General features: G+C 48.5%; 13 protein-coding genes across 13 annotated transcripts; 4 read left to right on the forward strand and 9 right to left on the reverse strand.

Moving 5' to 3' along the window:
• Positions 1-1,259: 1,259 nt before the first annotated feature.
• On the reverse strand, positions 1,260-2,801 carry COCCADRAFT_9318 (uncharacterized protein; the record flags this gene model as incomplete). Its single annotated transcript, XM_007719225.1, has 5 exons — positions 1,260-1,340; positions 1,393-1,764; positions 1,814-2,300; positions 2,356-2,714; positions 2,763-2,801. The coding sequence occupies 5 exons, from the start codon at positions 2,799-2,801 to the stop codon at positions 1,260-1,262; spliced, it is 1,338 nt and encodes a 445-aa protein (XP_007717415.1).
• Positions 2,802-3,805: 1,004 nt separating this feature from the next.
• COCCADRAFT_109574 (uncharacterized protein) lies at positions 3,806-5,117 on the forward strand (the record flags this gene model as incomplete). The annotated part of the gene is made up of 2 exons (XM_007719226.1): positions 3,806-3,866; positions 3,949-5,117. The coding sequence occupies 2 exons, from the start codon at positions 3,806-3,808 to the stop codon at positions 5,115-5,117; spliced, it is 1,230 nt and encodes a 409-aa protein (XP_007717416.1).
• Positions 5,118-6,068: 951 nt separating this feature from the next.
• On the forward strand, positions 6,069-7,277 carry COCCADRAFT_109593 (uncharacterized protein; the record flags this gene model as incomplete). Its single annotated transcript, XM_007719227.1, has 3 exons — positions 6,069-6,104; positions 6,184-6,287; positions 6,347-7,277. The coding sequence occupies 3 exons, from the start codon at positions 6,069-6,071 to the stop codon at positions 7,275-7,277; spliced, it is 1,071 nt and encodes a 356-aa protein (XP_007717417.1).
• A 1,096-nt stretch (positions 7,278-8,373) lies between these two features.
• COCCADRAFT_109578 (uncharacterized protein) lies at positions 8,374-9,373 on the forward strand (the record flags this gene model as incomplete). The annotated part of the gene is made up of 2 exons (XM_007719228.1): positions 8,374-8,829; positions 8,939-9,373. The coding sequence occupies 2 exons, from the start codon at positions 8,374-8,376 to the stop codon at positions 9,371-9,373; spliced, it is 891 nt and encodes a 296-aa protein (XP_007717418.1).
• A 659-nt stretch (positions 9,374-10,032) lies between these two features.
• COCCADRAFT_109585 (uncharacterized protein) lies at positions 10,033-10,293 on the forward strand (the record flags this gene model as incomplete). The annotated part of the gene is made up of 1 exon (XM_007719229.1): positions 10,033-10,293. The coding sequence occupies one exon, from the start codon at positions 10,033-10,035 to the stop codon at positions 10,291-10,293; it is 261 nt and encodes an 86-aa protein (XP_007717419.1).
• Positions 10,294-10,740: 447 nt separating this feature from the next.
• Positions 10,741-11,208, reverse strand: COCCADRAFT_109589 (uncharacterized protein; the record flags this gene model as incomplete). The annotated part of the gene is made up of 2 exons (XM_007719230.1): positions 10,741-10,959; positions 11,053-11,208. Coding segments are annotated over 2 exons (375 nt in total), but the record flags the coding sequence as incomplete, so codon positions are not given.
• Positions 11,209-11,575: 367 nt separating this feature from the next.
• On the reverse strand, positions 11,576-12,745 carry COCCADRAFT_109575 (uncharacterized protein; the record flags this gene model as incomplete). Its single annotated transcript, XM_007719231.1, has 4 exons — positions 11,576-11,731; positions 11,781-12,509; positions 12,564-12,646; positions 12,703-12,745. The coding sequence occupies 4 exons, from the start codon at positions 12,743-12,745 to the stop codon at positions 11,576-11,578; spliced, it is 1,011 nt and encodes a 336-aa protein (XP_007717421.1).
• A 793-nt stretch (positions 12,746-13,538) lies between these two features.
• Positions 13,539-14,749, reverse strand: COCCADRAFT_9322 (uncharacterized protein; the record flags this gene model as incomplete). Its single annotated transcript, XM_007719232.1, has 7 exons — positions 13,539-13,586; positions 13,643-13,782; positions 13,833-13,963; positions 14,016-14,088; positions 14,141-14,322; positions 14,418-14,639; positions 14,715-14,749. 7 exons carry the CDS (start codon positions 14,747-14,749, stop codon positions 13,539-13,541), a joined length of 831 nt encoding a protein of 276 aa, XP_007717422.1.
• A 773-nt stretch (positions 14,750-15,522) lies between these two features.
• Positions 15,523-17,462, reverse strand: COCCADRAFT_109590 (uncharacterized protein; the record flags this gene model as incomplete). Its single annotated transcript, XM_007719233.1, has 7 exons — positions 15,523-15,796; positions 15,866-16,172; positions 16,226-16,554; positions 16,615-16,633; positions 16,686-16,770; positions 16,958-17,135; positions 17,197-17,462. 7 exons carry the CDS (start codon positions 17,460-17,462, stop codon positions 15,523-15,525), a joined length of 1,458 nt encoding a protein of 485 aa, XP_007717423.1.
• Positions 17,463-18,005: 543 nt separating this feature from the next.
• Positions 18,006-18,227, reverse strand: COCCADRAFT_109584 (uncharacterized protein; the record flags this gene model as incomplete). Its single annotated transcript, XM_007719234.1, has 1 exon — positions 18,006-18,227. One exon carries the CDS (start codon positions 18,225-18,227, stop codon positions 18,006-18,008), a length of 222 nt encoding a protein of 73 aa, XP_007717424.1.
• Positions 18,228-19,325: 1,098 nt separating this feature from the next.
• Positions 19,326-20,694, reverse strand: COCCADRAFT_9324 (uncharacterized protein; the record flags this gene model as incomplete). The annotated part of the gene is made up of 4 exons (XM_007719235.1): positions 19,326-19,682; positions 19,736-20,284; positions 20,352-20,573; positions 20,638-20,694. 4 exons carry the CDS (start codon positions 20,692-20,694, stop codon positions 19,326-19,328), a joined length of 1,185 nt encoding a protein of 394 aa, XP_007717425.1.
• A 659-nt stretch (positions 20,695-21,353) lies between these two features.
• On the reverse strand, positions 21,354-22,672 carry COCCADRAFT_41179 (uncharacterized protein; the record flags this gene model as incomplete). Its single annotated transcript, XM_007719237.1, has 2 exons — positions 21,354-22,137; positions 22,197-22,672. 2 exons carry the CDS (start codon positions 22,670-22,672, stop codon positions 21,354-21,356), a joined length of 1,260 nt encoding a protein of 419 aa, XP_007717427.1.
• An 833-nt stretch (positions 22,673-23,505) lies between these two features.
• Positions 23,506-25,026, reverse strand: COCCADRAFT_109601 (uncharacterized protein; the record flags this gene model as incomplete). Its single annotated transcript, XM_007719236.1, has 1 exon — positions 23,506-25,026. The coding sequence occupies one exon, from the start codon at positions 25,024-25,026 to the stop codon at positions 23,506-23,508; it is 1,521 nt and encodes a 506-aa protein (XP_007717426.1).
• Positions 25,027-27,008: the final 1,982 nt, after the last annotated feature.

A 27,008-nucleotide genomic window follows, 5' to 3' on the forward strand; every position in this document is an offset into this window, starting at 1 on the left:
CCCCCCCACCGTCATGGGCACCCATTATCCGGAGGGGTCCCGCGAGAGAGAGAGGGAGAGATAGAGAGAGGCTGAGCAGACGTAGCGTCAGTCGCGTGCGTTTGGCCTGGAAAACACTATTACTAGTATACTAGTGCGTCAGAGAACTCTTAGTAGCCAGAAATGTGCTTCAAGTCGGAAAATCGACAGCACTTCCACCGCCCGCTTACGCGTTCCATGGGACTTTCGTGGGCAGTCTCGGATTTCGCAGCATGCATGTGTTTGCCTAATTGGCTGAAAGGAGGGGGGAAGGGACATCATGCAGGGCGAAATATCTCAGCCCTATGCAATCCCCCCTTCAGGACGCGGTGTGATGACTTGTTTTGCGCAGTACCGACCGTAGTGGATTAATTTAATTGGAGGAGTAAGGTGCCACAGGGCAATGGCTTCGCTGTAAGAGGTAAGAGGCGGGCTTTGCGAGAGCGCATGCTAGATGTACGTAGATGGTTTCGGAGAATGAGAGTGGGGAGAAATCACGGCAGAGGAACACGCGAAATGCTATATCACCACCGTGCGTTACGTTGGCCATTTGCCATGTTAGTATCGAGCTTGAAACGTCGAGTCAAACTGCTACCACAAGATGTTTGTGGAAATGTTGCTTTTTTTTCTCTTTGTTCCTCCCCGTTCCTAGGAAGGGTGATCTGAATATGGAAATGGTCGTTCGTGAACCTAGTGTGCTGGGGCAGACAGATACGGAGATCCCGATTGTCGATCAGCCGGCGAGGACGGAGATTCAAACGCCGATGCCATGCTTACTCTTGAACGAGATCATCGCTAAAGGACACCACTTACAACACATTCCATGACTTGCACGTGTCACCATCGGTGGCCTTGAAGTAAGTAGGTATGCCTACGTAACATGGTCCTCTCTCATTACGTGGCATGCATATCGTCAAGACTAATCAAGACGCGAAGAATGCGTTTCTCCAAGATTGTACACGTACACATGAGAAGCGACACTGTGTTCCGTGTGCTAAGTCGCATTCAATCACATTGTGGCTACGATTCCAATCTGGGAAAGGCTTGGTACATATGTGCCGGATTGCTTGCATCTGAGTGCCGGGTTGTATGCAGCAAGAGCCGAATGAATTGCTTCTGTGGAACGTGTGAACTGCACTGGATGCTTCAGAATGTCGTCACACTGCATGCAGAATGTAGGGAACAAGGGTTCTCGCTCTGCCCTCTCAAAAATGTGTCCATTGCCGGAGGCTGACTATCCTCTAATTCACATCCGGTAATCGCACGGCGATATCGCCTGACTGTGTGATGTAGCGCACCCAGGGCAATGATGGGTATTGCAGCTGTGCCGGTGTTAGTAATCCATCTGCGAAGCCATCCACCAAGTGAACTTACCTTGGGCTCGATAATCTTCAAATACCGCACTTGGATACCAGAAGTAGTAAAGTACGGGATCTCAAACTTGACATTGATGGGCCTCTTTGCTTTGCCCGCGCCGACGCCGCCCATACTGCCACCAAAGCCACCCATCATACCACCGCCCTTCTCGTCGTCACCGCGGACAGACGGCAGGCCTAGTTCAGCGCGCATGAGGAATTCCTTGCCACCTCCAAACTGCTTGATCTTCCACACAATGGAGGATGTTTCTGGTGCGTAGTGGACCGTGCCGATGTTTGTTCGGAACCGTGGTGTGTCTGCGTCTTCTGGAACGGGTATCGAAATTTGGACATTGTTCGCTGTACTTCGTCGCTTAAACTGTGCTCGCGCCTGAAACGTGTTAGCATAGCGTTCTTATCGTGGAAGCGCAAATGCTTACCTTCAACATGTATTCTATTCTGCTGCCCGAGTGGCTCTCTACTATGCACTCGACCCAGATGAGGGGCTTGACTTGTGTGTTTAATCGGTAGCTCATGAGCTCAAACTCACCGTCCGGCGGAATGAAGCTGATTGTTCGATCGTTTTCAAATCTTGATAAGCGCACACATTGGTGGAACTTGACGTCCTCCATCTCAACGGCCTTTCCTCGAGTGGCTCTTCCTGTGCTCTCAAACATGGCCTTGTCGTTCAATCCCAGCCGTAGTTCAGGCATACCTGAGAGGTAGCACTTCATCTTGACAGCACCCAGAATTTCTGATCGCAACACGCTGCCGGTCGCAGAGACGAGTAGATTGAGAGATTCGATAACATCGAGGAAAACTTCGTTCTTGCGGTATCGAATGCCTTCGCTTCGCCAGCTGACGGCGTTTGTGACTGCAATAGGCGGCCGTGCAATTTCGAGCTTGTGGGATTCTTGAGTGATGTACCTGCGCAGAAACTATGTCAGGAACGAATCGCATGATCAGAAGGCGGGGATCATACTCTTGCAAGATCTTTGTTTCGGTCGTTTGTGGGTATCCAAAGTCCATCATCTCATCCAGCAGCTCGTAGATGACGACAAAGTTATCCCTTATGCTCTCCTCCTCAAGCTCCTTGAAATACTCTGTAAAGACCTCGACAACCTTGTGCAAGAACAGGAGAATCTCGGCGGCATTTGTGTTGCGTTTTGTGAGGGCGAGAAGGTAGAGGTTGTTGTGGCGGATGTAGAGGTAGTTGATACCTTCGCTGGAAAAGCATGGTGGGACGGCCGAGCTCTCGTCTTCGGCCTCGCTGAGTAGGACAGGAAACTTTTCGACGGCCGACATGGGAATATCTCCCCTGTAGTTGCGCGCCAAAAGGGTCTATGTACTCGTTAGTATACAGCATCACTCTGGCCTTGACCGCCCTACCTTGCCCTTGAGGTCGAGAAAGAAGACGGCCGACGCCATTGTGTGAAATTGTAGATACTGCAGGGACGAGGAGAGAAAAAGGGCAGCTATCTAAGCATCATGCGCGGTCAAAGTGCAATTGAGGGGTATCGATGCCTTGTCCTGTCGCGTCTTGGTGATGCCAGAGTACGTGCGGCTCTTCCCGTCTGCCAAGACCCCTCCAAGCGCTAGCCTCCTTTGGACCCCGGTACTCTATTCTTACACGGTAGAGCTCAAGACAGACATTATGCATTCAGACACAATCTTTACAGCTTAATAAGATCTGCACCCAAAATGGCTCTCACTCCCAGGTAGATTCCATCTTGGAGATATAAGCAATTGAGTCAATGTGCCGTACCTCGGCGCTCCAGCGGAGTCTCGTGCTACACTTGATCACTGGTATCCTCTTCGATGTTACAGAACCAAGAGTTATTTCCAATACATATATCGCTAGCGTTTAATCATAGACCATATGGCACCTTTTACATACTCTCACAGTACTTGTGTGGATGTGAGGGGCAATTCTGCGAATCCAATGGCAAAGATTACCACACGAGGAACTAGTTCTATGCAGTTCAAGGTACTTACTGCATGGTCCCCATGTAAGATACGGTCGAAACCCGCAACCTCAAATTATAACGGAAGCGTTACATATTCCTTGTCTGGTATCGTGCCCGTTCAATATTAACGTGCCGCGAAAGTGTGTTGCCTTGATCACAGGGACTGTAGCTGCTCAGGAATCATATCATCTCATTTACTCATATTTACGTAGTACCTGAACCCCTACTATATTCACAATGTCTAGAAATGTTCTCGATGAAGCATTTACACTCCACTTCTATACTCCCCTCGGCATCACCTGCGCTTTCATCACGTGTGCACAAACAGTCCGCCCCGCTCGCTTTCACACCTGCGGAAGGAGTGAGCAAGCAGCTGCTTGGCTATATCACCTCTACCAAGGCTCCTCTCTGATTCAAACACACTTGCTGCAACCAGCTCCTAAATACAACCTAAATGCTACAGATATGTCGCATCAGTCAAATGAACGCAGTTCGCAAATACGCCACGCGCAGGTCCATGAGCAAGGTGAGCGTTCAACTCTTGGTGAAATCAGTTGCTCGACTGCTTGCTGTTTCTATAGCGGTACTTTCCTACTGACGCAGGACAGCGGCGTATCAGCGAGTGCGTCTGCGAATGCGCATCCTTGAAGATGTGTGCAGGCTCGCAAAAGAAGACGGTCAACTAGAGAACGTACTGTGCATAGCCCCGGATATGCTGCGTAGACTTGAGAAGCATCGATTCCCGTATCCGTCGCGTCTCGAGGGTTTGAGTGATGCACGAGTTGTTGAGGAAGCTACTGCCGCTCGAAAGTGGCTGTTTGCCGTACTCGGTTGTCAAATCAAGGTCATGCCGCGGGAGCAAGAGATGCGGACGATCAAGCTCGCTGTGGGAAAGCAACTCAAAGGTCAACAAGGAGACTGGAGCGAGAAGGAGCGGCTGTATATGGCTCTCACAGACTACAGCCTCCCTTCACGCGAGAGCCGTTTGCAGGCTGGATTCATGGTGGTGCTGCATCGTAATCTCGCAGAACATCTGCAGGATGTTGTCAAGCTTGGTGCAGTATATACCGAGCGCCTCCAGCGCTTGTCAGATGAGGCGGCCGACTTCCTAGACACGCTAACGCATATTGCGGACAAAGCAGAGTCCATCGTAGTCGACCACTTTGCTTGCGCTATACCCTTGGCGCAGCTTGCTACTACTGCGAATGACACACCTGCTATCAGTGATGACAGTGCTGCGTGTTGTCCAATATGCCAGAATCCCTACACCGCCCTCTCCGAATTCCCGATCTACGAGCTTCTGGACGACTATCCAGTGCGGATCAAGCACTGTGGGCATGTTGTCGGCAAAGCTTGCCTTGAGCAGTGGATGATGACGCCAAAAATCGACGAGGCCAAATACCCCCACCGCACATGTCCACTGTGCCGGGTCAAGGTGGAAGGGGTAAAGCCTCCGGAGACGCCCCGAGCTTTGAAGAAGCATTTCCAAGACGACCGAAGAGCCATGGAAGCTCTATTTGAGCTGATCTATGGCTTTGGTGTGGAGGTGGAAGACTGCATGAGTGCTGTGACTAAGTGCATGAGCGAGGAGATTGCATGCATTGAGCTTTCGACCGTGGTTGCACGCAACGGCAGCAACGAGGAGCAGTGCGAAGTGCTAAAGAAGAAGCTAAAGGAATTGCAGAAGGAGAAGCGGGTATGGGGCTTTAGGGGAGATGGAGTATGGAGCAGGCTGAGGGAAGAGTGGATGAACAGCGGCGTTGTCCGAGGGGCATGAGGCATTTTCCTCTGGCACCATAATCCTTCGATCAACGACTTGTGGTGGATAGGCAGCTGTACCGTGATGTTTTGAGGAATGATAAAGATGGGTCAGGTCAGAAGACAAGGGACACCGGTGTATGGGAGTGGGTGTTGGGATGGCCCTAGATGGGAAATATGGTGTCTCCACCCGTCCGTTGAGGCAGTGCAAGAAACTAGTTGACGAGCCATTTTCAACAAGAGCGTCCAACTCGTTTTGTGCATATGTCCATCTTTCCAAGCCGATCCGCTCAATAGCCAAGAAAGCAGCGGATCTGCAGCGGACATGAAAGAACGCATCAAGTGATCAGGAAGCGTCTAGAGTTGATGGACGGAGGAGGGCCTGGAATGCCAGGCACTGTTGCATGACCTGCTCGTATGGGCGGCTCCGCTTGCAACAGACTCTATGTACTAAGCATACACGCACACGAGCACAGGATTGCTCAACGCGGACAATCTCCCCAGGCGCAAAGCGTAAAGGCCATGGTGGCTGGGCGCGGGGAATGGAGGCATCCGGTGCCCTGCCTGGACCCTCGTTTTGTTCCGCAGACCCCACCGTGCTGACCCCCTCACCCCCAGATTCCAGCGCGTATGTCGAGTGAGAGATAAACTAAATTCCGTTTGAGGCTGAGTCGAATATTGTTATCGTGCAGTAATCGAGTCTGGGCGCGGGCAACCCCCGGATTGGACCCACGCAGCACAGGGTACACCTGTTGAGCGGGCGTATGACGTCGGGGCTGTGAAGTCGCGTATAGGTGCATCACGCGAATTGCCACAGGCAGTCCCTGGGCATGGCTTGGCCCTATGACGACTTATGATTGTTTGTAAAAGCAAACGCGACCTCCTCCTTTTCTCAGTTCAAATCATTCCATTCGCATTCGACAATTCCCACTCCGCAAAAAACAAACTCCACAAGCCACAGCCGTCCACTATGAGCGTCAACGTAATTGACGTCGGCGTCAGTAGGGTGCGTGCCTGGCCCCTTGCATGCTACCATTGCCGGCATGCCCATTGCCCCAATCGGCATTCGCTAACCTCCCCCACAGATTCCTGGTGCCCGCGAACACCAGGAAGACAGATACATCACTCTCCTCCCCGGCTCCATCAAATCTCGCAAAGACCTCGCCATCTTCGCAGTCTACGATGGCCAGTAAGTCCCCTGTCAAACACTAGCCACTGTGGCGTTGAGGCTGACTGTTCGGCCCACAGCGGAGGCACAGAGGTCGTGAACCATGTGGCGCAGCATCTCCACACACATCTAGAACAGCAATTGACACATCCGAAAGCATCGACTATTGCAGAGTACAAGCATGCAATCCAGTGCGCGCTAAAGGCTGTAGATCGTGAACTTGATCAGGCTGACCTGCATGGCGGCTCAACTGTAACCCTGGTCCTCGTTGACACTAAGCAAAATCTCCTCATCCAGGCAAACCTAGGCGACAGCCATTGTTACTATGCCGTGCATGAGGTCCGCTCTCCACAATCGCTCTCCCCCCATTCGCCCGCACGGTCAGACTCGAGTATGGGCTGGAGTGTTGAAGCCCTAAGCGTAGAACACACCCCAGATAGCCCGTTGGAGAAGCGAAGAATAGAAGAGTCGGGCGGCGCCATCAACTACACATCCGGTATCGCCCGTATCGGCGGTGTCAGCATGTCGCGTGCGCTCGGCGACCTCGACTTGAAGAAGCCACGCGTCAACCGCCTCGCTGGCCATGATCTTTCAGATCTGGTAGGAGTAGAAACTGGCCTTGCACCAGGAAAGGCTGCAAAGCACGACCTCGTGTCCAACAAAGCTCATTTCTCCGTACGAACGCTCAACGGCCAATCCCTTCTCCTTTTAGCATCTGATGGTGTTGGTGGAGCGCGCGAGGCAGAAGTAGCCGCGCAGTTGGCTGTAGACAGGTGGCAACAGGGCAAGGAAGCAAAGGAAATTGCCGAGGAACTGACACAAAAGGAGGGCCAAATGAAGGGTGCAGACAATTGCACAGTTATTGTGGTGGTGCTGGACACAGAGAACAAGGGTCGCAGGAGTATAGACAGCGGGAGAAGGAGTTTTGACGTTTCCTCAGAACGAAGTAGGTCGAGGCGACGAAGACGGTCTAGCATTTCGAGCTTGAAAGACTGGATCCGTGACCTTTAAGCTGCCGGTGCCACATCGGACTTCTATTCATTGCCAATAAAGATATGGATATTGTTAAGGGAGGGACGGGATGGAGGTGTTCTTCTTTGAGCTGCTCAAAAATCATGCAGGCCATGAGAGCGTATCCGGCGTATGTAGGCGCATCAAAAGCGTCCGTATTCTCGTGTAACTTATACTGCATTTTGCATCATAGCATCGATAACGAGAAATGAATGAAAAATTCAAAAAGTGAATAGTCTATGGTTCCGTACATGATCGCTGAATGTCTCCTTCATCCCTGAATTAAGCAGGAATCACTCCAAGAAGTGAAACTTGGTCGTCTTCACACATCTTATCTAATCTCCTTCTTTCGCCTTCAAATAGCATGGTAAATAGATCTCTATTTTATCATCCCTTTCAGGCATTGTCTCCGCTAATAATAAACGGGTATGTGAGGTATAAGTGATTACAAGTTCTACTATCGTGGACGGGAATTGTTGAAGGCGGAGCTGTCCGTATCGTCGCGGGTAGCGTCAGTATCACAGATAGAAAACAAAGGCACGAGAAAAGAATTAGAACTTGGAAGATTTACATATCCCCTTCTACCGTACTCGGAAACTCCCATTTTATAGTCCAACTGACCGGCTCGTAGTGTTAGTATAAGGGTCGCGAGCGACCCTGTGCCACCGGGTACGATAAGGGCTCTGCGGTAGTTGTCCTTGCGCCGTTATAAATGCCCTCTACAACCTCACACTGATATCATACAGTAAGAAAATTAATTAATGAGATTCTAATAATAGTTAACTCTCGTGTTCATATGCCGTCTATTCAAGTGTATTTTGAAGGTTGAGTAGCGCTTACAATATATGAATACCTAGGATTGTTCCAGCCGTTTGCTTACATTAGTAAAGTATATCAAGGATTTTCCAAGAAATTTATTTTGTGTTGACTTCATTCTTTCGAAAGATGCATTATTTCAAAGTTTTTTCATGGACACGTTACTCATAGCCAGGTAAAGTTCATACCTATATAAACACACAACTAACACGCAACAAATCCAACTCTATTGTTTACCTGAGTTACCTCTTTAAATTACAATACTACATATCTCTCAAAAATGGTGTCATCTTTGAGGCACTACCTCCAATTCTTAGCTATACTATGCTTTGCTTCTTTTCCTTTGGTGAATGCGTTTCTCGCCGAGGAGGGAACATTGGCTGGAGATGATTCCGGTGTACCACCAACCCCCTTCAACGAAGCAGCACTCTTAGCAGTTCTTGATCAATCAACTGATCAGAAGTCCCCAGCAAATCTTTTCAAGCGAAACAGTGACTCTCAACATCGCTCCAAAAGGATCCCAATTCCCTTTACAGGGGATCCTAACCCTCAACCAAATGGGGATTGTCAGCCACTTAGTGGGCATTATGCTGAGAGTGCTGACGACATACTTTGCAATCAAAAACATGGAACCGCGACGCTTTCCTACGCATCTCGCCGCTCTTTGTGCAGTAACGGAGGTAGACGAATAATCGAGTGTCAACTTTGCTACGGCCTTGGAGTTGCGTTCCCTTCCGTAAGTGCTTCTTCCTTCACAGTACTACTTTATTTATCCGAGATATAAAGCTATACTCCCCTACTTCCGTACCTCTTTTGCTACTTCTAACTTTGCGGTATAAAAATAGGCTATCTACGTCGAATACCAAACTTGCGGTGGAACAAAAACATGTGCACAAGGCGAAGGGCGATACAATCGATGGGGAAGACTGGAGCCGTTCAGCGAATGTGTCCCTACAAATACGATTTTCAGAGCCATCATCGCAAAGGGAAGTGCTCTGCGGGAATATTGCACTAGCAAATTTACGTTTTCGTCCGCTGGAGGTGGACAAGGCAGAAACTTTGCTTTCAAGTCTCGGCTTTACAATAGCGATACGGGCGAACGGGAGCCGGCAAAGTGGATGTATCTCAAGATAGATGGGGCGTATGCTCGATCGGCCCAAAGCGTCGAGGACTGGTCTACTACTTACAAGATCAACCAGAATGATAAGGCTGAGATGTGTGCCTATCCATTGGACACGGGAATGAATTTGGAACTGGACTGGTCGGCTTCCTTTGCTTAGAGTATACTCTTTTTTCCTCTATTTTACTCGGGCACACCGGCTGCTGTAGCAGGATTTCCAATGGAATTGCCACGCGCTTTGCACGCGTCCATCTTTCACCTCAACCGTAAAGATGACCTCTGGTAACAATATATCCCAATCGTAAATTTTACTCTAAATACACATAGTTATAATAATAACCTTTATAATCTCAGATATTAGAGAAATATTGTCAAAGCACTCCCTAGTGAGATAGCATCGAATTAGGGCTGTTAACGTAGTTACTACTGTCGCTTTGTCGCTATTGCTTGCATTAATTTCACCGTTTAGTAGTATCGAAATCGATATCCTTACGATACTTGGAGCTGCCATTTTGCAGTATCTATTCCCACTTTACAAAGACCTGAGTGTCGTAGTTATTGTCGTTAGCGTTCATGTGTCGCCAGCGCGCAACATCGTGCTGTTTTGTGATACCTCCTTCAAATCCCCCAAACTGCCTTCCTCTCCCCCTTCACCCTCCCCCTTCCTCACGTCTCCTTCCCCTCCAAAAGTCCCTCTGCATCTATCTTGCCACAAACACCGCCATCGGACATTCGCACCTCGACTCCGGGGTGCGAAACGGTGTTTATGTTCCGGTTATGTGGGCGAAGTTCGACTCGGTGGTTAATGCGGGGGCGGGAATGCTTTTTGCAGTGGATAATGAGTCGCCTACGCAGATTATTTTGCAGGAGAGAGGTGGTGGTAGTGGTGGTGGTGGGGGGAAAGGACAAAGTGCGACGTTGCCGGAGTTGAAGTATTGGTCTGATGTCGTGTTTCTGCAGTGGCAAATTGTTACGGGGAAAAAAGCGAATTTACAGTTCGTAGTCAGACTCGGGATTACAAATCAGGCTACCCTCGATATTCTGGAGCAAGTTTTGCGGAAAAAACGGGTATGTGTATGAGGAGGGGGTGGTGGAGGTGGAGAAGGATGTTGTTTTGAGGGTAAAGGAGTATGAGGAGAGTGTGACGGCAATTCTGGGGACGCCGAATGGGAGTGGAGTGGCGAGGTTGCTTTTGCATCATAAGAGGGAGTTGAGGCATAAGGTTGCGGAGGAGGTGAGGTTGGTGAGGTGGAAGGGAGCCGAGTTTGGTGTTTCGGATTGGGAATGTGTATGGGGAGGGGGATGGGGGGAGTCAGGAGACAGTTAGGGGTGGGAGTATTTTGTAGGAGTAGAGAGTGATTATTTTTATGGTTAAGTTTTAGTGGGTTTTGTTATACTTCGGCGTTGTTTTGGATGAGTTATGATGTACTGATGTGTAACTGGGACTTCGTGAAGTGGGCGTCAACTAGTTCTTTAATACAAAAAGTCTTTTGTCTTCGATCTCTCAACAGATAGTAGATCCCATGGTCACTTTCTTCCCCCAGTAACTTGCCCAACATCCACCCTGGACCTATCCTCCTGCCCATTCTCCTTCACACTTCGCTCAACACTATCAAGCAAACTCTCGATCCCGGTCTTAACACCCACATCACTGCTACCCTCGTACTCTTGCTTCGTATTTTGCGTCACGTCTTCCCCGCGACGCTGTTCAGAGGTATCTGAGGCATTTTGTTGGCTGTATGAAGACTAAATGTAAATACTTAGTATGTATGTATGTAAATAGAAATGTCACGTGAAAATCAAGCAGAATGGTACAACAATGTAGATGATGAGACGTACCTTATCCACTGAAGTACTCAAACCAGCAGGATCATTCGAACCCCCAGTCTTGAATGGGACGCTGGGATCGCCTTTAAAAGTGCCGGATGTGTCGTCGCCAGGATTGACGGGGTTCTGGGGTTGTGTGTTGGAAGATTCTTGGGCGGTGAGGGAAGACCTTGTGGACTTTTGTGGTTGAGGATTCTCAATATTTGGAAGTTGGACTTTATTCGGCTTTGTAAATCTGAAAAATGAGTTTTGGGCGTTTTTGAGTATTCTAGAAGGTTAGGTTTTGGTAAGATGTAGTTGTGACGATGTTGCGGGTTAAACGTCATAGTGACCAACGTGTGGAGGGACCCTGAGATCAAGAATTCATCGCTTAGAAAGGTATAGTTAAGCGAATGAAAATCACGTCTTGACATGAATTGTTATATTTCAGATGAATTCTTTGTGAACATCCAAAATTGTTAATATGCGGTATAACTACAGGCTATTTTCTAAGCAAGATCATCGCTTCAGATAACAAAATCTATTGTCTAGTCCTCTACAACTTGCTCTTGGCAACCGAAGCATCCTCAGAAACAAAAAGCGATTGTGACTTCTTCATCGTCTCGATGGCTTCCCGCTCAATGCGGCTAATAAGCTCCTCGTTGGTGGGGATATCGTGGATCAGTCCAATGACTTGACCAGCAGTCCAGACCTGAGAATATCAGTATTCATCCAAGCAGAAAGGCGCATTGTAAACTTACACCAAAGTCCTTGTCACCATTCAGGAAGACCTGTCGGCCACGCTTGCCGCTCACAAACTCGGCTACCTCCTCGAACTTGCCCGTTGGGCTGGTCTTCTCAACATTGACAGCCTGCAGAGCAACCTTGTTGGCGAACAAACGGGAGGTGTTCTTCCATCGTCGAAGCACCAAAGTAGTGTCTGTTTCCTGAGCATCTACGATGGCTTGCTTGATGTTCTGGTGGATAGGAGCCTCAACGGTACACATGAATCGGGTGCCCATGTTGATACCGCACGCGCCGAGGGCAAGCGCGGCAGCCAAACCCTGACCATCGGCAAAGCCTCCTGAAGCGATGAACGGTACGCCGAGCGACTGGCGGGCTCTGCTGAGCAGAATGAAGTTGGTAATGTCCGTCTCGCCAACGTGGCCGGCGCACTCGAAGCCGTCAATGGATAGGAAGTCAACACCAAGCTTGACAGCAGACTGTGCGTGCCTGATGGTAGTGCACTTGTGTAGGATGATTGTGCCAGCAGCTTTCAGTTGCCTGATAACTGGGCCAGGGCTGTTTCCTGCCGTCTCGACGATGTTGACCTTCTCCTCGATGATGACACGGGCGTACGCGCCATAGTCCGGAGGAACCATGGCGGGAAGGAGGGTCAGGTTGACGCCAAAAGGCTTGTTAGTCATGGTTCGGCATCTCCGGATCTCCTTGCGAAGGTCTTCGGGGGTCGGTTGGGTGAGGGCGGTCAACTACGGGTATGGTAAGGAGCGGCATCTTGACATGGTGATGCGATGTATGCCTACTATCCCAAGACCACCTGCGTTGCTGACAGCCGAAGCAAGCTCAGCGTATCCCACCCATTGCATACCTCCCTGCACAACGGGCACTGTTCACTGTTAGCAACCATACGTCCGAGTCGCAGTCGGAGGTGAACGTGCGTACCTCTGATGCCAAGGGCCCTCGTAAGTTCGGTGTTAAAAGGCATGTTGGGCGCACAGTTGGGTCACAGCAAAAGTCAGTGACGGGTATAAAAGATGAAGCGACTGCTGAAAACAAGAACGTGGGAAGAAAGATATCTAAAACGTGGAGGCGCGACCTGGAGACGCTCGCGCCAGTTGGGGCATGTCAGGTCGTGTGGGGAAGCCATGTGCCTCGGCAACTCGGGCAGCGCGACGCCAAACCAAGGTAAATGTCCGTCAGATGATTACTCTTGCACCGATTCGCCTACTTTTACGACTCAACATGGCTGAATCGCCGGGTACAATTTCTTTTGGCAATGACGCGCCCCTCGTCTGATGAATAATATTGCCGGTGTATTCAGCAGCAAAAGTCAACGAGGAACATCTGTCACATGCTTCTTGGCACTGTCTAGTAGTCAACATTCTACACATTTATTTCATCGTACTCAGCCAAGTAAATTGTACCAGTAGTTTTTGATGAGAAATAATAGCATAACTGAACATAGCTTCAACTAAACCCTACAGTTAATCCCAGGGGTTTTCGTGCGTGGAGAAATGCGAGCAAAAGCACTGGTTAGCTAGAGTAGCAAGAATACATCAGGAGAAAGGTAGAGTAATATGAAGCCGAAGCTGCACCACTCTTCTGTGCCGCTTGCGGGTTGTGATCATGATATCCGGTGTGGCTGGTGGGCGACAGCTGCAGACCAAAGTACGACTACGTAGTACAGCAATTCAACCCTATTCTAAACCATACCAAACACCGCCTCTATGCATAGCCTGGAATTCTGAATCAAGCCAAATACTCCCACCCTCTCAACGCTATGAACGCAGCTTCCCAAGCCCGAATTTTCTCGAAAAGTAAAGGTCCTAGAGGAGTCAGAAAAAATACGAGTGGGAAAAGCTATGAGTGATGAATCACTTACCCAAAAGCCACGAGGAAGAAGCCACGAAAGCCATCTAACTAGATTCGATTGATGGCCACGCCACAGCCATGCTTTGGAGGTTGGCTCGAGTAGGTCGCTAACGACTTTCCGCGCATATGTTTCTGTCGGCATCGCCGTTCCTGGCAAAACATTAGCATCTTACTTAACCCATGGAGTCTCTTTGGCCTACGCTGAGAGTTCCCTTGACGGAACAAATAGTCTTCCTCTATAGGCATGTACAGCGAATTTGGTGGAAGACGCTTCTTGACATCGGATATCCTACTCTTCACACCACCAGTCACGACCAGAACAACTTGAACACTACTCGTAGTCAGTCTCTCGCACGATGCTCGGCTATATGGCAAATACATACCCAAACGGCGCCATCTCTATTCTAAGCGCATCCGTATATGAATGCAGCGCTGCCTTGGACGCATTATAGCATCCTATTCCGCGTCAGCTAACCGGCATATCCAAAAGAAAGAAACGAATACATACCACCGAATACATACGGCACAATACCAGCAACAGACCCTATATTGGCAATCTTTCCTTTCGCTTCTATGAGAAGCGGGGCAAAAGCCTGCACCAAACGAATACAACTAAACACGTTGATTTCGAACACCTTGCGCATATCCTCGATTGTTAGGTCAAGCACGGGGACTGTGTGGCTTACGCCGCTGTAGTATTGCGTCAGCACCTCTCTTCACCCAACTCCCACACGCAACGAACAAAGAAATAAAGTAAAGGGTAGTACAGGGTCCAATTTACTCACACATTGTTAACCAAAATATCAAGCTTTCCATCCACGCGCTCGGAAATCTCATCATGCAGCGCCTGAATACTCGCATCGGACGTAACTTCAAGCTGGATTGCTATGACGCCCTCGCTCACAAGCGTCTTTTTGGCTTCTTCGGATCGCACAGTGCCGAATACTTGGAAGCCGCGGCGGAGGAATTCTAGAGCGAGTTCGTGGCCGATGCCGCCGGGGGTGCAGCTGTGGTAGGGGTTGGGTGTTAGGTGTGTGGCTTTCGGAATAGATAGAGGGGAGGGAGATGCTCAAGGCTCGTACCCCGTGATTAAGGCGGTTTTTTGACGGGTGGTCATGTTTCTTTTGGGTGTGTTTTGCGATAGTGCAAGTGTTGGTGTGGAGTTTCTGGCGGGCCTTTCTCTGGCCTTTGATCTCGTATTGTATCTGTAACGTTTGTATTGTCGATGTGGCTGAAGAAAGATTCAATAAATCAATTTTCTTGAAGAGAAAATGTCGAGTTCATGGAAGAATTCCCAGGAGTATAATATATAGTCATACGGCTTCCGTGGTGTTTTAAGTCCCGGAGGTACGAGTAGTATGATTCGGCGCTCGGGAAACTGGGCAGGCCGACGACGTTTCCGAAGCACCGTCACATCAAGAACAATGCACCCGGCACGTTGATTTATCGCTCTATTTAGACTTCGCTAAGGTAATAAATGAAAAAAAAACAAGGTGCTCTCTGGATGTATAGTGACACTCGGTTCCCATAATGGTCAGGCCTTTTACTACGGCTTGGTTCTAGGGAAACACGGATCTACTCTGACTGAATTGGTTGGGACTAAGCACATCGAAAAGAGGGACGAAGATGAAAGAGGCTGATGACAAGCTATGATGCAGTCTTTATCTCAGTCAGGGTTTGGAGTTCCAGACTGCAATGAAGGGTCTGAAAAGTGGACATCAGAACATAACCCTTAACCCGTACTTTGCCACAAGCTTGTAGAGTATGTATGATATATTAGCTACGGGAATTTCGACTTGATTCAAATGATAATGACCATCGGTTCTTCCACTGCTTCTATTCGCAAAAATATCCAACCTCTTCCATACAAAAAGCCGTCTGCACTCCAGCCTAAAGATGATACTTGAACAACGGACTCCTATCTCCCATCTTTTCCAACTGCGCAGGGGTATATATAGCGCGCCACTCCTCCTCCGTCTTTTCCGCATTCTTCTTATTAATCCTGAAGAACAAGAACTCAAGCGTGAAGGCACACACGAGCCCTGCTGCAGCAAATGAGAGCGACGAGCCGAATCCCGTTTCGTATTTAGGCGACTCTTTTTCCTGGAAAATGAAGGAGCCGACGATGCCTCCTAGGTTGCCGATGCAAATCATGGTTGCGATACTATTTTGAAGAGTCAGTTTTCCATGTTCATATCGGCGTTAATGTCATGATAGAGTGCGAACGACGTACCCGACAGCTCGCTTTTCGGGTCCGGCAAGGTTATTAATGGTCCAGGCATTGCATCCGGGGAGAATAGGGTAGAGGCCGATGCAAGCAACGTGAACTGCAAAGTAACAAACTGCGACGTTTTCCTTGATGGCTTCTGCTTTGGCGAATAGAATGGCGTATGCAATGATGAGAAGAGCCTGTCCGCTAGCGATAAAGGGCATACGCCATGTAAACCGATCAGCAAGTAGGGAAGATACTAATGCTGAAATTGCGCCACATGCATACGGTGGTGCAGTCATGAGTTGTGCGGTCGTACTTGTGAAACCCACTGTTGGGACCATAAGTATTTTTGAATGGATGCGAGCTGGTTGTACGACTTACTGTTCTTCAGAATCTGAGGCATAGTAAATTTTAGTCCGTAGTTTGGTACAGCGTTACTCGCAAAGACCATAGCTTGCAGGTATATCTGCCAGTCTTTTATAACCTGACCGATGACACCCCATTTGACCCTCTTTTTCTTGCCCTCGGCATTGACCTGTCTCTCTCGCTTGAGGCCGCGCGTGACAATGTGTGTGAGGCGAAGGAAGCGCGCTTCGTCGGCTGTGAGCCATCGACCGGCTGCGTGATCGGGCGAGTCTGGCAACAAAAAGAAAACTGAAGCACCTAATAAAACAGTGGCTATTCCTTCCAGAATGAAGATCCATCTCCAACTTCATGCCCAACTATGTCAGTTCTCAGTCTTTCAGCAAGATGCTCAGGGCGACACTCACCCCTCAAGTCCAGCGATACCTATATCCAATGGTCAATTACGCTCGGAAGTTATCGCAGAGAACTTGCATACCATTCATTTTAGCAATCGCAGCAGCCAAAAGTCCAGAAAACGCTCCACTCGTAGCAGACGCACAATAAAACAACGCCATACGGAACTGCGTACGGTCTGGCGGGTACCACTGGCCAACGAGGTAGATAGCGCCAGGGAAAAAACCGGCTCTGTGGTTGCTTAGCAAAGTGTTCCAGTTCACAGTTGTGGATAACGAACTCAAATAAACCAAGGAAAAACCTCGTAGCGCAAAGACCCGCAAGATTTTGTACCAGTCCCATGACTGTCATAACAGTACCCCAGCACAGCGTCAGCGTACCCATGTAGTACGATGGGCGTTTGAACTTTGCGAGAATCATGTTGGAAGGGATCTCGAAGAGGACATATGGGACGAAGAAGACCATGAGCGCAACATTGTAATCTGTGCCTTTCATACCCAGAGTTTTCTCGAGGCCTTCGATCTTGGCGTTGCTTTTGTGTAAAGGTTAGCGGAAGCTTGATATGCTTGCTTGAGCAAAGGGATGTTTCTAACCCAATGTTTGCCCTGTCGAGATGAGAGATGAGGTACAAAATAGCAAGCATGGGACATAGGCGCCAGTCAACCTTGTGGAAAATCTTCTTTTGCTCCGCCTTGTCGACGCTGTAGAGAAATTCTGCATCTTCTTGGCTCAACCCAGCTCTCATTGCCTGGTGCAAATGATCCGGTAAGCCTGCAAGTGATGACTTTTCGTTGGGAACCTCTTCCATGGTATAGGCATGGTCTTTGGACGCAGAATCATCCATTGCGTCGCGCGCCATCTTGACTGTTGTTGACAAAAGGGATGTCGATGGGAAATTCAACAGGCTCCAGCCGACAGAAATGCAAGATGGGACAGCAGAACATTATACATCACCGCGAATCCTTACCCGTAGTCGTGCCACATATTAGCGAGGACTGGCATTATCCCCACCGTCGACCCCTCATGCACGTGGGCATGTGAGCTCACCATGGAAACTCGGCACTGTTAATGCTCATAAGCCGGTACCAGAACTGGATCCGAGAAGCTTGGATAGTGTTAGTGACTTCTTAGTCCCCATATTTATGCATAAGAGTACTAGACTCAATGTAATATGAACGTCGCTGCTACTGAGTGTACTCAGCAAGCCTTAAGCTACTTTCGACTGCCTATGTTATTTAAGAAGAAATCTTCTTTCTTAACCCGAAAGGCTCCGAATCTTACAAAACTCAGTATGGCACATCAGAAATCTCGCTCAAGATGTCCTTCTAAGCCAAATATTTGGATAGTTACTTGTGGCAGGATTGTCCAACGTGGCATGTAAAGCGATTTGCCCTTCCTCGGTTTAGTACCACGTTACGATTTGGCACTTCCCACAATACTGGCTGGACACAGGTGCGAAGCACAAGGGTAACAGTACCCGATCATAACCACCTACCCAATACAGTTCAGTTGAATGTAGCGTTACACAGAAAATTGGAAAACATGGTCTGTGTGATACGGAGAGCCAAGCCCTGGGGTAAGGCGGGGATGGGACGTGGGAGCCTCCTTGGCAGTGTCTTGTCATAACGGTGACTCGGGGAAGATTTTTGCGATCGCGATAACATTGGGCGAAAGCACAGTCGCTTGTCAACTGCCGATGGTTTGCCAAGCCTGTGTCTTCTCATGCTTGGGTTATCGGATGAGCTGACTGACTCGTTGCAGGCTCAGGAGCGGGTAAAGCACCTTGATTTCACTGCGACTCGCTATACTACTCAGGAATGAAGAAAAGCAAGTATTGTACGATGTATGATGGTGGTAAGGCGGCCGGTAGCTGGTCTAAGTACTTCAGATAGTGCCAAGGCGCTATTCCTTACACAGTACATAGGGCTATAACAAACCACACTGCATATTTCCAAGTCGATCGTTGTAAAGATCCTTGTGCTAGCCATTGGCTGTGGAAGTCTCGATCAAGAGGGTAGGCTCGTGCGTTGGTGGTATTTTCAGTGTGGAACAGCCTGACTGTCATACTTGGTAATAGCAGCTTTACTTCTTCAGTAATGTTTTACTACATGTGACCCTGCTCAGGATTATGCATACGCGTATATTGCATTGTCAGCTCACCTTCTTCGTCTCTTCTTTCCAGTGTGCTGCAGTTGGCATATGTATGTGGTATTGTCGTAAATTCATGCCACGTAAGGGTGTTAGCATGCAGGCTGAACCAACAACAGTTGATCTTGTCACAGAATCCTTGTTGTTCCTAGAGTATCAATATCACAACTGGCATCTCAGGGGACTGGCATCCAACTGGCATATGCCATGAATTCTCTCAATCTCCGACACGCGCATAGGAGTCAGCGGTACCGATTGTTATGTCTGCGTGGCGTTGCATGATGGGGATGCATAGTATTGGAACACCTGGGTGGCTTGTTCCTTCCTGGGCTCGCGAGTTTTAGAGCTATTATTCTTCTACTAAATGAGACAAAGGCCACGATCTTATCTTCATTCACATCACATCTGATATCTTATAAATGGAAAAATTAGCCCAGGAAGGGAATACCTGCGGAGATGTGCAGTCAGACTACGATTATGTAGGCACCGAAGGTATAATCATTTCACATCTTGACGGGCGCAAAAAACTAGGATCGGTAACTGAAACCACTGTCTAAATCTTGTACGAATGCTATCACTCATTTGAAATATCTGGGGTGGGTACTGGCCCCACAGGTGGCTTGCTTGTAGGCATGAAGGCCTGGTGTATCGACCTCTTACCCCAGCTAGCAGGGTAGTCGATATTCGAATGGAGCAGGCCATAGCTCCCGAAGAGAACCAAGTCGTGCTCTTCCTCCGGGCCTACCCAAATATTCTCAGGCTTAATAATTCTGCTTTGGATCTTATCCAAAAACCTCCTCACTTCGCCCAAGTCATCAATAATCTTCGGAGTCTCATCTGGGCCGTTGCGAATATATAATCGACGAACCAAGTGATGCATACACTGGAATGACTTCTTGCCGGTAACAGGGTTAACCCATACCAGCGGGTACTACAGCGTTGTTAGTTCTTAATAGCGTAAGCTTCCTCTAAGTATAAACATACCCTCTTTTGCCAATCTTTACTTGCCCCTACGTACTTTAGCAGTTCTTCTTCTGGCTGCTCTCTGCCCTCAGTCACCACGCCTAGGCCGTTCGGTGCATAATGACAGTCCTTGAGATTCTCAAATGGGAAGTAGTTGTAATCAGCCCAACTATGATCTGCCATTCTCTTCTCCTCGTCGCTTAGCATGTCGTACAACTGTTCAACGTCGAGAAACGCCTGACGTCCTGGCCGAACTTCCATAGTCGTACCTGAGCCGTCAGCCCATTCTACAGTTTGCTTATCCAGGCCTTCCGTAGGAAACTTGATCGGTCGGAGAATAGTACACTTTGAAATGCCATGTCGCCAATAGAATCCGTTCATGTACCACACGTGGAAACGGGTACGTCCAGCTTCAAAGTCCTCGTCTGAGAGCGGTACACTGTAGTAATGACTGAGGTTAGCGTCGCCCATGTCTAGACCTGGTTTGCCATAGCGCGGGTCGTCTTGGGGGCCTTTCCCAATGAAGTAGAACAAACCCGCATCAGGAACCTTGATAGCTTGGAAGGAGTCCTTTATCAATGTCAGCCCTTTGCTAGACTTGCTGTGATGTGGATGTTCTAGCCAACTTTCGACTTACCCGAAACCACTGGTGAGGATGAAATAAGTTAATCATGTCGTCGTCGTCCTCAATTATCATGTCTGGATCGAGCGCTCGCAGCAATTCCCAGGAACGCCTCGGTTTAAGGTCATGTTGACCTTTGATAATAAGAAGCTTATGCTCCCAGATCGCTTTCTCTAATTGAGCCACAATTTCTTCAGTAAAATTGTTTAGATCAAGACCTGTAATAACAGCTCCAAACTAAACAAAGTATCATAAGCAGAGGTAATGTATAGTCATATTATAGAGACTAGATGAATCCTACCTTGCATGTCTTCCCTTCAGGATGGACCAGAGGCTCGATCTTGAAGTTGCTCGCCATAGTGTTTAGAATAAGAGACAGGTGTACAAGCTGAGTTTTGCGTGCATAGAATGTCGATTGCAGCTTGGCGATTAATAAATGATAAAATACTCATTTACTCTAGTGATACCATACGTTTTCTTTCTACAGCCCTATTCACATGTTCGGGGAGTTTTATCGACAAATTTAGTAAGTCAAAAGTAGACGTCGGGGTCCGATATGGACTAAAATATACCGAGGCCCGCGACTTGCTTGCAGCCCCAAACATCGCGGCAATTAAGTACATTTCGAGAAACTATATTCATTACCATGATAGTAAAATAGTAGTTTCTCTGAACTAATACGCTTCTTTTATTAATCCGCTCTTATGTACCTCTTAGGCTGTATTCAGAGCGGCTATTATGTAACTAAGCTAAGTACGTGTTGTAGTATAGTACTACGTAATTACGCTTTGAACAAATATTATCATTTTCTCTAATCCAAAACAATTACCTTGTATTATGAATTCCTTAGCAGGAACTGGACTTGGAATTTGTTACACTGTTCTGTAGTTTTTGAAACCTAGCATAAAAAACGTTACTCAATGAAATATCTACATAGATTTAACTAGTCTAGCATTGTGAGCAGCTTATCAAATGCTGTTCTTGACTAGAAAAACAAAATCCCGAATGCCCAGAGCCTCACAACCTTTCGTGAACCGTTCCTCGAACACCAACTACCTGAATACCATCTCCATGCATGCTGTAAGGCACAAAGGTTTTCCGTTCCAGGCCCACTGTTTCTAGAAGGCGATCCCACTCATTCAGCGACCGCTCGCGTGCACCATAGTTGGCCATCATGAGCAGATCAAACGAGGCACCATACCAATGTGCGCCCTCATCGTGAATGATGAGCTCATCCAGCAGAATAACCGAGTCCGGAGCGAGGACCTCCTTAATTTGGGAGAGAATACTAAAGCAGGCTTGATCAGGCCAGTCATGCAGAATATTTCGCAGATAGTAGATGCAGGCCCCCTTAACTGGTTGAGGCTGGGTGAAGTCATGGTGAACAACCTTTAGTCCTTCAATGGCCGTTGCTGAGTCGATAGCTGCCCCGTGGGTATCCTGCAGCACAACACGCCCTTGCAGCCAGGGAAACCTCTTCAATGCCTCCCGGCACTGGTGCCCATAGCCGCCTCCTACATCCACAAAGAGCGTTCGGTGCTCATCCCCTGTGCTGGACTTGTGCATATAATTCTCAAGTGGAAATACATCAAGCCAGCTCTTTTGCCCAACCCGCTGGAACGACATATACTCGTTGAAGGCTTGTTGGTGCCGCGGTCGCTGCGACAACCATTCAAAGAAGTGTAGATTGGTGTTCTTGGAGAGTTGGAATGGGAGGTTTTTGTTATCCTGAGGCTGCTTATACGAGTTCTCTGACATCCACTTTGGTATGGCATTGTACACTGCAATGTTTCTCTCGGTCCTGTATAGCAAAATCAATCATAATACAACGAAGAGACCTAGATCAAGAAGTCAACTTACACATGGAACATGACAGACTCTAGTCCCGACATGGACAAGTAGTGCGTTATATTTGTCGCCCGGTATTTGTCGATATCAACCTGCTCCACCATCCACTGCGTCGCTGCGTAGCGCAGTATTCGTACAAGTAGTGGCTTTTCAACGCCCAATTCGGTGGCCAGTTCACTAGCGCTCATGGACGCCCCCCTTCGCTCAGAAAGGAGTCTCCACAGCCCCAGATTAATACCCACCTGCGCCATGTTGGGCGGCAAGGCACAGAAGATCAGCCGCTGCATAGTATCCCACGTTTGCTCGAGCTTCAAAGAAGCCATTCTAGCAGCTTCAAGAAAGCGTAAGCGTTTTTCCTCATCATTGCGGAGGGAGATGGGGATGTTTCCTGCCGCCAGAGACTCTAGAGAGTCGAGGATAGTATCGGCTGCAATACTATCATGGAGATGAGTGTTTGCAGTTTTGGGTAGAGATGATATCGAAGCCATGATTGCAACTGAATCGGTGATTGGTTGATACAGAAGCTGCTGGCAGGAAAGTTACGACAGTTTTTGATGAGTAGCATACCGAGTTATATGCGAGTATGGTAAAACAAGTAGAAGGCGATATGGTCCTGGATAGAGAAGATCAGTGCATCAATCGGTATGTTGATTCAAAATTGCCAAGAGATTTCTGCATTATCGGTCGCCGAAGCAGTAGTTCTAGAACATCTTGTTTAATTTAGGGATAGCAGTCAGAACTTGAAACAGGAATTCTCGTACTATCATAGCGTCCTCTGCTATGCACCGAAATTGAGGGGAAAAAACCAGCCGAGCTACCAACATGGCAGCTGGTTTAACCTTCCGAGTCAGTGTCTGACCAACTCAATCACGTCTCCCGTAAAACTTCGTCTACCTGGAGAGACAAGGCCCCCAAGAGAAAGAATATCCTGAACCACTCGACGGATACTACTTATTGACCGAACTCTCGCTCCTTCTTTAGTGTTGGTTTGATTTGAAGTCAAACAATCGGTGGGATAGCCTTGATATTGAATTAGTCCAAGGTCGTCAGTATGTATGGCCACAAAATGACGTGAAACACGCGTGTAACGACGTTGGTTGCAGGAACTCAGATATGCATGCGTATCTGCATTTCAACTCGATGATGTCTTGGCTTGTAACCATACCCTCCTGTGCTTTTGACGAGCATGACTTCGCCCAAGCACAATGCAACGCAGCCCAGTCAATTGAACGCCGATGCATAAAAAAGAAAGGTGACCAATATCATCTGTACGGCTGAAAGCAGTTGGGCTCCTTTCCCATTCCCCTGGATTCATTCCCTCCTACATCTGTAGCTTTATAGTCTCCACTTTCTCCGCCACTTTCCTCGCACACTCGCCTACTAAACTTTCACACAGTGCTAGGAGCTGGTTCTTCATCGTCGTATTCTCGCTGACTAGTAGCCCTGACAGCAGCATGTCCCGCAGTCGCTCGAGCACCCCTTGCACCTCGAGCACCCGCTTCATTAGCAGCACCCGCATCATGACTCGCCTATCGGCACCCCGGATCGGCAATGTTCCGCAGCGCAGCGGCTCGCACTCGTCGTCTGCTGGTGGAAGCATGATGTCATTGTTACTCTTACCACCGCTTGTACTGCATGACGAAGATGATTGGGGTGATGAGGAAGTCCCGCTTTCGTAGTTGTGTATGGGCGCCAGTATCGATGTCCACATCGAGATGCCGTCCGGTTTGAGCGCGATGAGAGCCCTGTCAATGGCCTGGCAGATGATGAGCGCCATCGAAGGCCGCATATAGCATGCGTTGGGGCATCTCATCGCGTTGCGGCAGCTGGTGATGAGTATTCGAGACGTAGAGAGGCCGGCCGAAGTCGACGCAGGATATGAAGTAGGTGATGCATGCGATAGGTGGTCAAGGAGAGTGGATGTACAGCTGCATGATATTTTCGATGGAGTACCATGATCCAAGGAATGGATAAATTGTAGTTGTGTCTCTTGTTGCAGAGAAATTTCGTAACTACAGCTTTCAATACTACTGCTACTTGTGGCTGGGATTAGCGGTTCTTCAAGTTGCTGATCCGGATGATGGCGTGGTTCGTGGTTGTCTGGAGTAAGCAGCTCATAGTATGGGAGCCCTTCATCGAGAAGTATGGGTGTGGAAATGTAGAGTTGTTGCTGCTGCTGCTGTTGTTCCCATGTTGCCCCACAGAAACCTGTATCGAGAGTCTCTGGACCAATGTGGAACTCGGGCGACATGGAAAAATGACAATTTCCCATTTCCTTGGAGGTATTGTAATGTGAACTGGTGAGGTCTGGTAGGCCGTGTAGAAAGCTACCATCTAGCAACTGACTTGGAGAGAAACCCGCATTGTCGGAGCCTGGCCCTTGAATAGTCGGCGTCATACTGAGGATGGCAGATGTGTTGGACATCATGCTGTGCGGAGCGACAGGCGCCATCCAAAACGATGCTGAAGTGGTGATGTCAGACTCTGTCGTAGGTGCCGAATCCCCCTTCGAGCTCGCGGGCGCACTATTATCAGTGCTCTGGGAGGGTTTGCTGTTATTGCGAGTGCGTGGTCGTCCTGCACGCCTTGCTGGGCTGTACACACACTCTATGCCTTTCTTCGCACATCTGCGACATTTCGGCCGTTTCTGATCACATCGGATCTTGGACTGCTGACAGCTGTCACACGCAAGTCGGTACTTTGGGGGTTTTTGCGTTGAGGAGCTTCCCTTCACGCTCAAGTCATTCTTCTGACTACCTGATTCGGCGTTGACACTCGTTTGAAAAGTCAGTAAGTAGTCGCGATATTGCGGTACATATGTGTCCTCATAGTCATAAGACATGTGCACATATAGTACATCTTGAGGCTTACTATTCGGCCATCGTATCCATGCAGAAAACAAAATGTACCAGATGACTATTAGTGCAGCAGTACTGGACTCTTGTTCACTATATGATATAAAAGGTCCTCAAATCAGTATACAATCAGTGGTTCTATCCGCTGTGTACCAATCTTCAAACTTCATAAAAGTTGGGCGTTAATATATTATACTGCACTAACGCGATTCCTCGCAATCGATCCTAGTAGATCCTTGTGCGGCAAACTCGATAGTGCTTCGTGCAAATTCCTTGTTGTATCAAATCAATCGAGCGAGCGGCTTGATCCGGGAACGCCGAAACAGCGAGCGACGTTTAAAAGGGCCTTCCTCGGTCGCACGTACTATACACTGTAGTACCAGCATTGGGAGAAGAGACCTCAGGGCCTTACCATCTCGATCTGATTACCGTCTTACGCGGTCGCTTTGCGCGTCGACATGGGAGGCTAGTCAGCTGTTTACGTAGTAAGCTAGGCTACCAAGATAGGCATGAAATACTAGAGTTTTAAAAACGAAATCGATCTCTAGAGCTCTAGCTAGTAGCGTTGAACGACGCTTTACTAAATACTAAGTAAGCTATTTCTATCGCCGTTTTCTAGACGGAGCTCTCAATCCAGTTAACAACCGGTAAACGTAATCCAGTTAACAACCGGTAAACGTAATCCAGTTAGCAAACGATAACGTGGCCGAACACACCCTAAACGATACAAAGGACAGAGCCAGTGTTTCCGGGCCGAAGTGACAAAAGGGCCATATCAGCTCGCACGATTAGATCTGTACACCATTTGGGAGCGCCTGCCGTTGATCTGCACAAGTTCTCTTTACTCCAGCCCTGCGTATGCCTCTTCCAGTTCACTCGTTTGTTGGCCCATCCAACCAATCAGTTGAAAGATGAGATATACCGGAAATCAACCGAAGAAAACTCACTTAAAAGGGCCTTCTTCGGTCCGACCTGTATTTAGGTACATGACCAAGTAAACGTAAGGTCCCCCGTGCTGGTGTCCACGGGCGCTAACGATTACTTGCAGAAGGTGCCTCGCTCTGGGACAGCTGGCCGGATGGCGCACAGATGATGAACGACTAGACTGTCGATGGAACCATCATTCAATTTACGACATAGCGCAATTACTTTCTATCTTTCTGCATGGCTGCAATTCTCAACTAGTCGACTTGCATGCGCCGCCTAGGAAGACAACCTTTCTTTCACCGGCCCACTAAGCATCATCTCCCCGCCGACTGAGGCACGGAAAAGAAGTGATGCACCCATGCAATAAGGACAGATCGTGCTCCAATTCTGCAGCAAGATATGCATATATTGACCATTCCTCCAACTACTGCAGGACTCTTGGCTATTGCGTTGCTTTGCTCTAATTGGACGGCGTATCGAGCCATATGCAAGCCCCATTGTGGACAAGGAGCAGGGGGTATAGTCTTAAAAGTAAGAATGGGACTATGGATCTGATCACAAGAGCTTTTTTGGAGTCTGATCGGAAACGAGACTTGAATGACTTTTCACACCACGTCAAACCCTCGGGGTGCATGTGATATGCAATGATTCAGTTCTTGATTGTAGATGCCGATAGGACGCTATACTTTGGACGCGCTGTGTCGTTTTGATATCAGAGGTGCGAGCCTAGAAAGGTTTTTTGTTGTTCTACAGAGGTAATTGGTGTTTCTAACCACCTGCTTGTCTCGAATGTCTCCACTATGAACCCTGATCCGATCACCCTATCACGTTACATTGCAGACGACCTGCTCTTCCTGAGCTGGATACGATGTGGGTTCGATATTCTGTATTGTGTACGGAGGTGCCTCACAAAAGTTCTGTCCCACGCTAATCTCGGCGCTTCGGCACAACTCTTCTTGGCGCAAATCTCTCCTTCATGCTGAGTAGCTGTACGATCTATCTGTATCTATCGTTACTATGTCTCCTAATACTGATACTTACA

Source organism: Bipolaris zeicola (genome assembly GCF_000523435.1).
Source record: "Bipolaris zeicola 26-R-13 unplaced genomic scaffold scaffold_290, whole genome shotgun sequence".
NCBI lineage: Eukaryota > Fungi > Ascomycota > Dothideomycetes > Pleosporales > Pleosporaceae > Bipolaris > Bipolaris zeicola.